General features: G+C 42.7%; 1 protein-coding gene across 2 annotated transcripts; it reads left to right on the plus strand.

Moving 5' to 3' along the window:
* The first annotated feature begins 417 nt into the window (after positions 1-417).
* On the plus strand, positions 418-12191 carry ttc33 (tetratricopeptide repeat domain 33). 2 transcript variants are annotated; one of them, XM_070989793.1, is made up of 5 exons: positions 418-514; positions 992-1219; positions 4790-4871; positions 7930-8061; positions 11050-12191. In XM_070989793.1, the coding sequence occupies exons 2-5, from the start codon at positions 993-995 to the stop codon at positions 11422-11424; spliced, it is 816 nt and encodes a 271-aa protein (XP_070845894.1). In that variant the 5' UTR covers positions 418-514; position 992; the 3' UTR covers positions 11425-12191. The 2 variants fall into 2 exon arrangements, with proteins under 2 accessions (XP_070845894.1, XP_070845893.1); XM_070989792.1 differs by having other exon boundaries at positions 432-1219.
* The last annotated feature ends 1821 nt before the right edge of the window (positions 12192-14012 follow it).

Genomic DNA, 14012 nt, shown 5'->3' on the forward strand with positions numbered 1-14012 from the left:
AAAGATTTATACACTTTAATTCACAGGGAAGTTAAAATCCTCAGTCTTATTCTGCAATCTGTCATTTTATTCAGGTCATTTCATAACAGTCTTTGTACATTGCTGTGTAATATGGCATTAGTGCAATGGACAGCAATGATAATTACAGGATAATCTGTGATGTTTATTAAAGATGATATCTTGTATGACACACAAAATGTCATGTCTGTGGTGCCATCTAGTGGGAAAAATTGAGCATTAGTCCAAGATATTAAATTTTAGTAACAATTGCCGAAAATTAGGATTTTTTTTATTTTTATTATTCAAGTAAAAGAAAATATTTTTTTTAGCGATCGTGCCGTTAATATGGTAGTATCTTAAAAAAAAAAAAAAAAATGCGGTTCGTGTGTCTTTAAGAGACGATGTAAACATTTCCACAGCTTCCGGGTCTTAAATCTGAAGGGTCACCAAATATGGCGAACCATTAATAGCCGTTAGCTTGTCCAGTTTAGCCCACGGGAAGCTATAGAAGTCCGTGCGTATACCTCCCCTCCTGAGCATACTTTGCTGTCTTGAAACAACGATATGAAATATGTTGTTATGTCTAAATGACTTTTGTGTGAACAAATATACTGAGGTGTCAAGAGTTTTAGAAAATGTTAGCTAAGATGCCACAGCTAACATTAGATAGCGTTATTGTGACACGTTTGTTTTTGTTTATTAACTAGCCTTGTAGAGTGTAGTTGTTCGATAACTAGCTAGCTATATCCCCTGGACTTAAATAAGAGATACGCCTAAAAGTAGCAGACATGCTAAAATTTACCGTAAGTTAGATGAGAACATAATGGTGAAACGATGCTAAGAAATGCAGCTAGCTTGCTGATCTTTCAAAATAAAAGTCTGACGATATGGATTTTCCAGCGTAGACTACATATTTTTCAGATGAGGTGCGACTACTGGGCATGCAACGTGTGATTCCCTCACCACCCACTATCTCCCACTTTACCTCCAGGATGGCTTCATTTGGCTGGAAGAGGAAAGTTGGTGAGAAGGTTTCAAAGTCAGCGGTGCAGCAGTTTGAGGCTGAAGCAGAGAAGGCTGAGGGTGTTGGAGCGGGTCAGGATGAGGGGGTGGACTGGCAGCAGGCCATCAAACGACGGAGGGAGATCCTGCTGGACGACTGTACAACCAAGAGCGAGAGGCTGAAGGGTGAAGGTGCAGAGCTGGCCGAGCATGGCAGGTGAGGGATGTTGGTTGAAGCTGGCTGGTTTCTGCGCTCGCTGTGTGCAGATCATGTCAGTGTCAGCTTTAAAAATAACATACAGACGTACGAACATCACACTATTTAGTCAGTTTTGCAGCTTTTGCAAACTCCTCGTTAGAAAAATCATTGGCATTGGATATTTTCTCACCTGTTGCTTTGATAAAAATGACAAGTGCTGAAGGAACAAGCTTCACGCTTATGCTATTATTCCCACTGAAAGAGGTTTTCTGTAACTGCCAGTTTTATAGTAAGCAGGATTACAATTTATTCTGTGATATGGAGGGCTTCCTCTGTGTGTGTGTGTGTGTGTGTGTGTGTGTGTGTGTGTGTGTGTGTGTGTGTGTGTGTGTGTGGATTCTTCATGTGGACTCTGCATTGCATAGGAGCTTCATCACAGCTTTGATGCTAAAAGCAATCAATTAGGAATTTTTCTGTCAGAGAAGAGGGAGAACAACAACACTACCAGCTAGAATAACTTAAAGGAGCTCGGCTTTGCTAATAACTATGCACATGTGATGTTAGAAGTTCTCCAAGGGAGGGCAGCATTGCACAGAGCACACAGACCCACCAAAGACAGCTAAAAGCTCTCTGCTGACTTGCAAATAAACGTTCACTACTGTATTTCAAAGGCGCAGTCGACATCATGCCACCCAAGCTCGAGTGTTTCCCCATATTTTATGAAATGGATTTTTTGTGAAAGCAAAATGTGTGTTGGGGTCTGTAATCATATGTTCTTGTATAGATTTTAAAAGCCAAAGAGCTGCATTCCTCCCAGAATGAGATCCACAAATGGATTAAAACAATAATTAATATTTTGCTGGAGGCTGGTGTTCAGGCCTGTCAGTCTATATGTAATATTAGGGGGGAAATAAAAACATGCAGCAATTTATTGAAAGCTTTTCAAACAGGAAGTGATTTAAAAAAAAAAAAAACACCTTCAAATAGCTCCTACAATCTATGATCGCACCTCCTGAAGTATGCTCGTATAGATAATTTGTGCTCGGCTGAAGATTGGTGACCAGTATTATTAAGTGATGTTTCTGCTTGTGCTACCTTTGCCCTCATATTGTGAGCAACAAACCCGCTCAGCTGCCTTTGCAAGACGAAAACACAATAGACCTCCATCAGGAAGTGTTATCTGATACATGACGATTGACCTTTATAGCCAAATTACAATCACTTCATGAGCCCCCCCCCCCACAACCCCAGTCCAGTACATGTAATGTCTTTGTCCTTGGTGTCTGCCTGTAATCGCATTTGTAGGGAGAAAGTGGATTTTGCCAGGAAATTATGTCTTTCATGGTGCTCAGTAATGGCTGTTCAGAGGTTTGAGATGGTGTCTGGTCCGGGATGTCAGCGAGGATTTTTCCCCTCTTACCGTCTTGACCTCTGATGTCAGTCTGTCATTACCAAGGTTTCGACGTTCCCGATGTAATTGGAGAGCTCCTCTAGTGCCCATTTGTGAACTGAATCTCCCCTTGAGTCACGCTGCGTGCAGAAGTGGGCCTGTGAATGTTATGTGCAGCTTTGAGCTGTTTTTCTAAATTTTTAAGGTCAACACGTTTGGTTTTATATAAATTTACTCAGGTCACAAGTTACAATTAGGCCCAATTTGATTTACTCTCACAATTACAAGGACTTTACCAACCACAGTCAGTATTAAGATAGATTGGGCAGTGTTTGTTTCAACCGTGTGTGAGATTTTGCCTCTTGAACAGCACCGATGAACATTGTAAAATCTCTGCAGACATCGTCATCTTCACACGGCACAGAAACATTTTCTGTAATATCAGCCGCCGTGCAGAGTAGAATCTTAATAAGGATAGCTGACTGCTCTGTCGTATATGAATGAGCTGTGTGTCACTTTTATTCATGAGCTGCACAAATGAAAAGGAAAATAAAAAACACACCTTGTCTGACTGACTGATAAATGAGTGCTTGAACAAACAAAAACAGCAAACAATCAAAAAGAATATTAGATGACGCTGATCACACATTCATCTGTAAATGTAGCTTATTGCTCACCATTGAACTTGACCAAAGCTGAGCCTTTAGGCTTCTGAACATTAGCAATAACCCTGCAAAGACTCAGCAAGGCTCAGCAGGTGTCTGCTTGAGACCATCAGCTCAAATAGGTCGTGCAAAAAGGTGATTGACAGTCCTTCACCCAGACATCAGCTCGAACTTGTCCAAACTGAAAATAAAAAAAACACAGCAGCTGGTTTGGAAACCTCATCCAAATTCTTCAAAACACTGAGGTGAAAAAATAGACCATGCAGTTGCACAATGCTGAGAATCCTTCAGCAGCTAGTTTAAACAGGTGTTTGGATGTGTGAGGCAGCACCGTCGGCCGAATGCTCTGCATAGTTTGCCGATTTGTTCGGCTTCCAGCTTGCCGTGCTGAGTCAGTTCTTTCAGAATAAAGCTCATCTTGGAATAGATGTACTCTGATGTAATATCCTCCAAAGGCCTGTTTGTGTGTGTGTGAATAAGAACATGCAGCAAGTATCTAATTTTTCTTTCTATTTGTTCCCTTCTTCTAACTACATATGAGGGTGCACTTAACACCGTTGCAGTGATCGCAGGCTTCTGTTTATCTTACTTTTATTCTTCATCTCCTGCTCCGCCCTTCCTTTGACTGATGTACAGAGTTGTGATAACTGCAGAGTTGCCATTTTTAGCTTTCAGACATGTGTTGAATTACTTGTTGCATAATTTCCTCCCATGATTTTGCAGCGTTTTGCCTCATCTGGCGGTTAGATTTCCACACTGCTCTGCTTCCGTTTCCTCACTCCTCAATCGGACTGTTTAATAACAGCGCTCTCTCACGCTTAATCCTGCTTCTGGCCCCAATCCGAGTTTTATAACTGATCAGTGTTGATGGTCTCATTGTGTGGTTTTAATTGGTCATGAAGTTTTCAGGATATCCTCCTCCACTGACACATTGTGTTGTCAAACCCAGTATTTCATCTCATAATCTTTCCGAGTTGTTGAAGTGATTCTTGAGTCAATATTGACTCGAGGAGGAGAGGGTGGTGAGACTGAGCATGATAAGAAACTCCATCACTGGTTTTCCTGGGAGGAGTTTGATTTGTGACCCATATACGGTGTCCTCCTCAGTTGACCTGTGTGGGTGTACTTAGCTTGCTGCAGCCTGATACGCTCTGCCGTTCCGTCAGACAGGTGGACGGGTGTTGTGAAGACGCCCTTGTGGCATACTGTTCTGGGAGCTGTTTCTCCCTTTTCGCTCTATTTATAAGTTAAAACAACAAAGATCAAACGATTCTATTTAAAACTTTGTATCTGAGAAAAAGTAAGGAATAACTAAAACGTGTGACATGTCTGAGTAGAGCATCTTGGCTAACTTTAAATCACTGCTGACAAACATTTATGCATTATTAATGATTCAGATGCTGTTTAGCAGCGTGTCACAGCTGCAGAGCTCCCCCAGTATACAGTGCACCAGTAGCAGCCAGGTAATGGTTTATGATGCAATGAAGAAACTCCTGCCAGGCGTGTGTGAATCACAGTGTGTGTTTTCTTTAGGCACTGGGAGGCCATTAAGAAGTGGGACGAGGCCATTCAGCTGACTCCTGAGAACCCAGTCCTGTATGAGATGAAGTCTCAGGTATGATATGAACCCATGATCATATCCACTCCTCTTCATCTTTAAAGGTCCAGTGTGGATAAATCCAACACACACCACCTCTAAAGGTTAGCATCACATTCTTCAAGTCTGTCTTAAACGAGTTCTCCATAGATTTAGCATTGCACCAAAAAAATCCTCACATCCTTCTTCCTTGTCAAAACATGGGGCTTATATTGCCCATAATGCAGCTGAACCATGGAGGGTTGTGATGGAGATTTAGATGTTTTTTATGCTTGTAGCCACTAGCGTCAAGCAGAGATGAGGAGCAGGCTATAGGTTTGGCAAGCTCTTTTCTAAATCTGCACCCCTAAAGTTTAGATTTTTCAGACTTTTAGTTAGTGACATCTCTTGAGACAATTTATCAGGTTCGTGCTGCTCTCTCTGGAGCTGCTTTATACAGCTTTCTTCACATGTGCTGTCGTACTCCTCAAGCCCTGTAAACAGGCTTTGATGTGTAACATCAGAAGGTTCTGGTTTAAAACAATAATCAAACTCCCATATGTGCATTGAAATCGTTTTCCTCTTCCTCCTCTCTGTCCTGGCCCTGAAGAAGTCCCTTTTAACGCATACTCCGTTCATACGCTTTGGTCTGGGAATGCTACTGACCGCCAGCATGCTGTGTGTGCACTTCTGCAAATCCCTGCTTGTGTACTGTGTGTGTGATTGTTTATTGTCTATCGTGGCCACATAGACCACCTCTCAGCTGCCACTTCGGTATGCTTTTAAGCTCGACGGCTGATATCAGCACGTTGATGACACCGCTGAAAGTCTGCAGCATGTTTCCAACAGCTTTAATGGTTTGTCTTTGTAGCTGCATTTCTTCGTTCCTTTCTCTTGTTCCTTTCGCTTCCTCTTCCTCTGGGTTAATGCCATTGTGTCTTTGAGTCTTTTTTTTGTCCCTCACCCTGCTATCATTCCTCAGCTACCACTTCTTCCTTTCTTCTAACGCATGCATCTTTGAAAGCAGTAGTTCCCATACATTGTGGAAAGTGGTGCAGCAAGAGGAAGCAGACAGGCAGACAGAGCTCTGTCCATTATTTCTTATTCATTTACCACAACTAACACAATAAAATCTCTCCTATAGCCATAACCGTTCACATCACATGAACTATTGTAAATCTAATGTAATCTTATCCATTATAGGATAGAAGGAAATCATTAGAGGACGAGGCCTGGAAAACATCACCACACAAAGGACCCTCCACCACACCTTGCTATGACTCACTCAAACCAGAACAGACTTTAGTTTTTGCTTAGATTCAGCACCAAAGTGCTGGACTGCACATCTAATCTCTTAGTGTCCACTATCACTGTTGATGTTATTCACATTCACTGAGCTAAACATAGGCTAGACCTCATCGTGCTCCCATTACTGGCCCCTGATGACGAGGATGGTTACACCAATGCTGGTCATCGAATTCCCCTCATCACTTTCTTCCTCTTTAACTCAATCACCGTTGAGCCTAATGCGTCCCCTGTATGTCTGGCACAGCTGACTCCGGTAAGCAAATTGGTCCCATTTTTAAAACTCATCACATGATCGTCCTGCTGATAGCAAGAGGTTAAGACTGTTTTGTAAGGTTATGAGGTGAATTGGGCTTTTCCATTTAACATCACTCATTGTGATTTGTGTGTTTAAATTCTTCCATCAGTATGAAGCAAAAACACTTTCCATCACCAACGGCTGACAGTCATCAACCCTTTCCCTCAACCCCAAGCTTTGTGACTAAATAGCCACTTTTAACTGATGAATATGTATTTTTTTAAGGACTGTCAGTCAGAGAGCGCAAAAATGAAGGATGGGTTTTTATTCTAATTATTATAATTGCCCCTGCGCCTGATTTGCTAAAGGAAAACCATCTTTCTTCATCACACTATTTACCGCCCAGTGAAAGCATTTCTTCATTCAGGTGCAAACATAAAAACAGTTCTCAGATCTACCTGGTTCGTGCCTGCTGTAGGTAGTCAGGGGGTGAGTCTTAATGTGTGTCGCAAAAAACTGAGGATTAAATGTCCCTGCAGAGGAAGCTACATTTTTACATATTTATTCACTAGCTTACGCACAGGCAAAAGGGAGGGAAGTAAGGGAAGAGTTGGTGAGGCTGTAAATGGGCTCAAATGTGCTAAACATGGAAAGAATAATTAATATTCAACATGCAAACATATGAAAAAAATAGAAAAGAAAGTATGTAACTTATGCTCACTTTGCAGACATCACCAAACTCTAGTTTTCAGTGTTCTTCTCATACTACAGACACTCCTACGAAGATGTGGTTTGGGGCCAGTGTACCCCTACGAGTTTAATTTCATCATGCAGCAGTGCTGCTCTTTCATCTTAATTTCCTGTCAAAGTGCACCAGAGAAAGACGCTGAACACTTGAGAGGCGCCGCTCGTCGCTCATTTTAGCGCTGTGGTTTCTTTGGTTAAAAGTTTAAAGTATGAGAATGTGAGCTGACAGATTACTAATCATCAAATCAATCATGTCTTGTTTTTACTCTAGTGAATAGCAGCTCAGCTAAAGTGCATGTCCTACAGCAGCAATACAGTCACAGACAGACGGCTACACTTACAGCGGATAACAAAAACCCTCCAGCACTACCAAACCTCCATTTTCCTCTTGAATAACTTTGTGTCTCAAAGTAGTTTTTCACGGATTGTTATGCAAATGCATGCACAACGGTACATGACAGCTTGTTTCCGACATGGCAGGAACGTAAAAAAGTATCCCTTTGAAACTTCCTGCATTTATCTGCTTAGTGTCTGAATAAAAGAGGTCTCATAAGCCTCTGCTGGGTCTTGCAAGGTTGAGAAGGTTAATGAGGTCAGTGCAGCCCTGTTAAAGCCTGCTGCGAGCATAGATAAGTAAATTACAGAGTAATCTGGTGACTGTTGTTCTACGCTGTGCGGCGTGTTCATACGGTGAACGGCTCAGGTGACGGGATTGCACAGGAATCACGCTCTTCTCCTTTGTGAAGGCTACTCAGTCCTGACCATCCACAGATTTAAAGTCTTGAACGGCGTAATTTTCCTCCACAGGTACTGACCATTCTGCAGGAAGTGTTCCCCGCTGTGACGGCAGCCGAGATGGCGGTGAAGTTCCGCCCCCTTTGGTGGGAGGGCTGGCAGACTTTGGGCCGTGCCCAGCTGAACATGGGAGAGGTGGACTTGGTGAGTATGGCTGGCAGTGCACTCCCAATGAAAACAAATTAAAGTACGGCTTGTTCACAAAAGCTGCCAAACTGCTATTGAACAAATGTACCAACAAGTGCTGGATGGAGGCGTTTATGAGTCACAGTGGGAGGAGATATGAAATGAGGAAACAACAGAACCCGTAAAAAAAAAAGTCATAACATTGTTGAGTAATTGCCAATGAGTGTTCTCACTGTGGTGATTAAATCCAAATGCACTGCCTCATTGCAGCCAAAAAGAAACCATTTTGCAGGTGCAAACGCACCAAATGTCAAGCCGGCACTTAGAGACAATACCAGCTCTCAGTAGTGTTGCATAACAGTCGAAGGCCTCATGCTCAGTCAGTCACTAATGAGCTTGATCACAATGTTCCCGTTTCATTCTCCAATGTTCGATTTTGCAACCCTAACCCTGTTTTTCCAGCTGACTCGAAGTCAGTCGTGTCCTCGTTTTTGAAGAGCTCTTACGATACGTCAGTTATTTCTGTTTACTGCATTTGAAAACTCCTTGCCTCTGAGAAGAAGTCCCTCTTTCAAATCACACCCAGGTGCCTGAGGCTTGGACGATTGCTTAAATTGCCCCAGAACACGCCGGGACCTGTGGGTGTATGAAAGCTGCTGATCACAGTTACGCCGTTCGCCCCATTGAGAGCCAAGCAAACAGGGCTGAGCTCAGAGGGCCTCCAGGTAATGGCACTGAGTCGCTCCTTGAGCGAGAGACCTGTCCTACGGCACCATAAACAACAATGGGAAGTGTTGAAAGTTAGTTGAGCTTAAACTAAACCAAATATAGACACACCTCCTGGGATAATGAAGCGATTGGGAAGGAAGGGGAAAGAAAAATCGCTCATCTATTTTTAGCGAGGCTTGTTCAGTCGCGTTGTAGGGCTTTGTGTGCATCAACATGTTTGAGTAGTGCCTACTGCAAACACGAGAGCAGTGATTCCCCATTTTCTCTTTCACAAGCCTGCTCTCTTCCTTCCCTTCTTTAATTTCCACTCCTCTCTGTCTCATTCGAGGAAAACAAACATACAGCTTCTAATTCAGCTGTTTGTCACTTGAAAATTGGCACTGGCGTGGCAGGTCTGTCACCGTTCACCTCGTCATTAAGATCATTAAGTTTCCTCAGAAAAGCCGGTTTATCTGCCCATTGTGACATTTTGTCTGTTGGTGGATTATTATATGAATAAAGATCTGATAAGAATCTGCTCTGTTCAAGATGAAACTTGATATTCTGTTCTGTTTCATTTGTCTAAAATATATTCCATCTAACTGTCTCGGACATTTTATCAGATGATCTTGACAGTGCAGGTTATTGATGTTCAGGAGGGGACTGTTTCACACGAAGTTGTAAGCGATGTTGCCTTGACGTGAGATTCCCATTAAGAGATTGATGAGATAAAATGATGATAGAATCCAGTGAAGTATTAACTTCATACCAGTCAATTTGTACATTAATGAAGAAATTCCTTGAAAGTAACTGCAAATAGACTAAATTACCGAGTGAAAATGATATTTTTGCAGCGTAGCAGCAATGCTTGATATTCAGTGCACCAATGACACTTCCTCGGCCTGACATTGACCACAGGTCAACCTGGTTGGATTAGATTTCATAGAATCATAAAAGGTGTGGCTCTCTGCCAACAGGTGCTACTGAAAAGCCGAGATTCCCTCATTAAGATGTGAACCTGTCAGAGATGTGTCTTATCCATACGTGGTGCTTGTTGTGTTGCACAGTTCCACACAGACTGGTGTTAGAGCCTTTACTGCAGACAGGCTCCACAGTCAAAAATGAACTGGATGCACCTGTGATTTCTGACATCCAGGTCAGCCAAATACACCGATTCTGAAAGTTACACAAAGCTCTCTTAAATCTCTCATTTCTCTGAAGCAAAGGGCAGTGCACACTCACTAAACATTCACTAAAGAAATGACAAACGTTGCCGGCGGGAGCATATCAGCTGTAACTTGGCTGCACTCGACTCAAACACTGGCAGCGGTGAAATGAACATTTGGAGAAATACTGGAACAAGCAGAAACCTACAGCTGCCACAGAAATTTTTGTGAGGGGAAGGAAGCCCATGCATCTCCTCTAGGACGAGAGACTCGTGCTCGTGACAGCGTTGGATGTAAACATGAACGGCGTCCTCCTTGGCTGAGCTGTAACGTTAGCCATATTGGTTAGCTATAAGCTAATCTCCACAAGCTAGCAATGAGTGTTGGTTGATGCACACTTCCGTCGGTGTGCGGGTGTGGTTCGGTAGAAAGAAAATAGTTCCTACATGAAACTGCTCACAACACATCAGTTCTTTTTTTTGGTGCTTTGAGCAAGCCAAGTGCATCTAGTTCCCTTAAATTCGAGTGAAGGCAGATACCAAAATGATCTCAATGGATAAATACCACCACAGGCGAGAGGAACAACATGTATTTTTGATTTTGGGGCGTACTGTCCCTTTAAATCTATTTGGCTATGGCTAATTTCCAATTTCAACTCTTTTTTTCATACCAGACAGATTTCAAACGTCAGTCAGAATCCATTTATGAGCTCATCGGTCACCTCCGATAGCATGTAGGGATGGATCGATTGCACCAGGCAGCAAATCGTCACAGCTAAAGGCTGAAATCAGGTCCCATAAACGATGGGACGCCGTTTGTATTTCAGCTCGGTAGGACTATTATCCTCTCATCGATCTACAGCTGCACAGCCAGCTAAGAGATATTGATGTCTTCTTAATGCAGCCATAAATCCGGATGCTGCGCAGCATGAGGAGTGTTAGGGTCTTGCTTGTGCTGATGATGCACCCACCTGCTGATTCAGCTGCACAGTGTCACACACGCAAACAGGCCTGAGAGAATTCAGACCATAAGCTCGTCTTCATTGGCAGATTGAGCAACGCCTCCTATCTTTCATGGCCATACCTCAGAGCTTGTGTTTGAGTCCTGATCTCATGCCGTACTGTCCCTGCAGGCTGTGCGGTCCTTCCAGGTCGCTATCCACCTGTGGCCATCAGAGAGCGCCCTGTGGCAGGAAGACCTGGCGTGGGCACGCAAGCTACAGAAGCAGCACTTAGCGAGCGAGAAGAAAACCCAGGAAGAGGAGGAGACCAAGAAACAGATCCTTCATGCCCCCGAGCTCGAGCAGGACTACGATTTCGAGTCTGATGAGGTGCTGGCCGCCTGCGAGGCCGTTGCTGAGCGGCAGATGCGCTACGAGCAGCTGAAGAGGACCACCGTGATCATAGACGCAGAGGGAAACGTTAAAAATGTCGTCACTGGAGAAGGAGGATCAGAGGACACGGCGATACCGTCAAAGGAGCAGTTTGTCAAAGCAAGAGGACTTTGAACCGGCCACAGCATGAATTGATTGTCCCCATTGCATTTTTTAGGACTGGATGGTGTCCTGACTAACTGAATAACTCTAGTGACGGTTTACTTGCAACAGAGTAAAAGACAATCCAGTTCTGCTGTTTCACTTTTTCCATCCCTTTTATGTTAATTGCGTTAAATGTGCCTGTGAAGTTTTTACATGCACACGCGAAGATTAAAGATATTTTTTTGGTATCTGTTCAGGCTGTTTACTGTAAGTCACATTCGGTTCCAGACAGCCAAGATGTTGGAGCTCTAAACTTGTAGTTCTGTTTCATTGTAATGTGAACATTTATTTAATGTCCCCCTTATGTCGCCTCTGAATAGCACAACAACCCTTGTAGCTAATAGCTAATGAACTCTGTGGTTACATTAGAATTGACTTCCACTTGATAGAGTCTGTAGGTTTTAATGAAATTGAAAAGAACAAAAGCTCCAATTGCGCTCTAATTAAAACGGATGAAGCAGTGAAACGCTGCTGACACGCTAATGAAGAAACAGAATCAAACTTTTGTATTGAAGCTGTTTGCCTCTACAGCTGCTAGAGATTTAACAGAATAAAGTAGTTCCCCTGTCTTATCCAGAAAAATAATAATGTCCAACGTGATCAAACAAGGCCATCAGGTCTGATAGAGGAATGTTAATGACCCCTGTGAGGTTTCCGTGTGTCTGTGTTTGTGAAACAGGATGTTACTGAAAAAGACGACCCCTGCTCAGCGAGTAATAAAGCTGAATCAAAATGTGTGTTAGTTCTCTTTGTTATCTGCAGTGGAAGTTGTTCAAAGGTTGAATCAAATATCTCCATGAATAATGATTAATAAGAAAGGAGTTTCTGAAAAAAAAATTCCCATCAGTTTGGTGGATGACTCAGCTGCCGTCTCTATGGACGAGGAGCCAATTCAAAATGATTTCATGCGAAGCTGACTCAGAATCTTAAACTGTAATCTTGAACTATCGTGCGAGGCTGCGGGACGGGAAATTAAATAAAAAAATGTCGACCTCTGGATGGTGGAAGAGGAAAAGTCACCAGTGTCGTTGCGATTCGTCCTCTGGGCACCATGAACATACATTTTGTGTCCATCGGTCCAATAGTTGTTGAGATACTTCAATTTGGACCAAATTTGTGAAATGGCCGACACTGCCATCTGCAAAGCCACACAGCTAGCATCAGAAGAGTTTATATAGATACCAAATACAGTCAAGTCAAAACAAGACTAATACATACATATCTAATAAAGTACATGAAGGTGTGCGCCACATTGCACAAGTATGTGATTTCCAGCTCTGACGCTTAACATTTTTGTGGTGTCTTGGATGAATCAGTAAGTCAACTTTAATATGCAGAACAATATTGGAGGCCAAATAGCAAAATGAAATAATTTAAACGTTCTGAGTTCAGCTATGAAATGCTGCTGCTCACTGAAACCCTGTGAGGACGCACATTTGTTCACACTTCTGTGTAACATGCGGTGGCGGCAAAGAACACAAAGGATGTGAAATGAAACACAGAAACACACAAGCTGCCAAGTCACTGTTTTCATATCAATTCTGCAAAAATTCCTCGTAATTACCAAAACAGCCCAAGTAAAAACATCAGCATTATTAGTTGATCAGTCAGGTTAAGTTAAATTGGGAGAAACAGCTCTTACTGGAAATAAGTAGATTAAAAAATGATGAACCAGACTTTGACAAACATCTGCTGTTCTGTTGGAAATTTGTGAACTTTTGAGCCATAAAACTGAAACGAGCCAAAAACAATGTGCAGAAGATGATGGATTTAATAATGTAGCATTTGCAGTATATTTCTCCTTATTTGGGTGAAATTTTCCTGTCAGTCTGTTTCATGATTTTATGTTCTATGCAACAGAACTGACCTGCGGGGAAAATAAACTGTGTCTATTTATTTGTCGTAGCTTCTGTATTTTCCATCAGTCATTAATCTAAAGGTGCACTGCAGCAGCACCCAGGGTTTCTGCGTGTGCTCCAAAGGCCAAACGTAGGGGATATTATTCATGTCAGTGGAAACGAGCACAAAAAAAGGTCATTTTCAATCTCCATCCTCATGCGGTTGGTGCTCCTGAGCTTTGCAGGGCAGCGCATATATAGAGATAATTGAGTTTCTATAAAGGGGCCACTGGACGTCCCGAGATAATGCAGGTTCTGTGTGACCGACTCTCAAAATTGGATCTGAGCATGCACAGTATATATTTCTATGGTTAGTCGGGACCACTGGCAGGTAACGTAGACATGCAACAATGGTCAGGGCTCCTGTTCAGGACACATCAAGACCGCATCCTCTCCTGAACGCTACAAAATGCAATTAGATGAGCAGACGACTGCATAAAGTCAATACAGCAAACATGGTACACAGAAAAACGCCTGACAGGGCTGCTGCGTGCTGATGCGATGCAAGTCTAGCCTTAATTTTAAAACCAGGTCTTTATGGTAGAGAAAAAGGCAACAAATCTCGACTAATTCATTTAAATTAAATACAAATAAAAAACAAGAAAACATGATTACATAAGTCATGCAGCTTCGCCTGACACGCCTGATCGCTGGTGCAGC

This window comes from Chaetodon trifascialis, chromosome 20 (assembly GCF_039877785.1).
Source record: "Chaetodon trifascialis isolate fChaTrf1 chromosome 20, fChaTrf1.hap1, whole genome shotgun sequence".
In the NCBI taxonomy this organism is placed as follows: Eukaryota; Metazoa; Chordata; class Actinopteri; order Chaetodontiformes; family Chaetodontidae; genus Chaetodon; species Chaetodon trifascialis.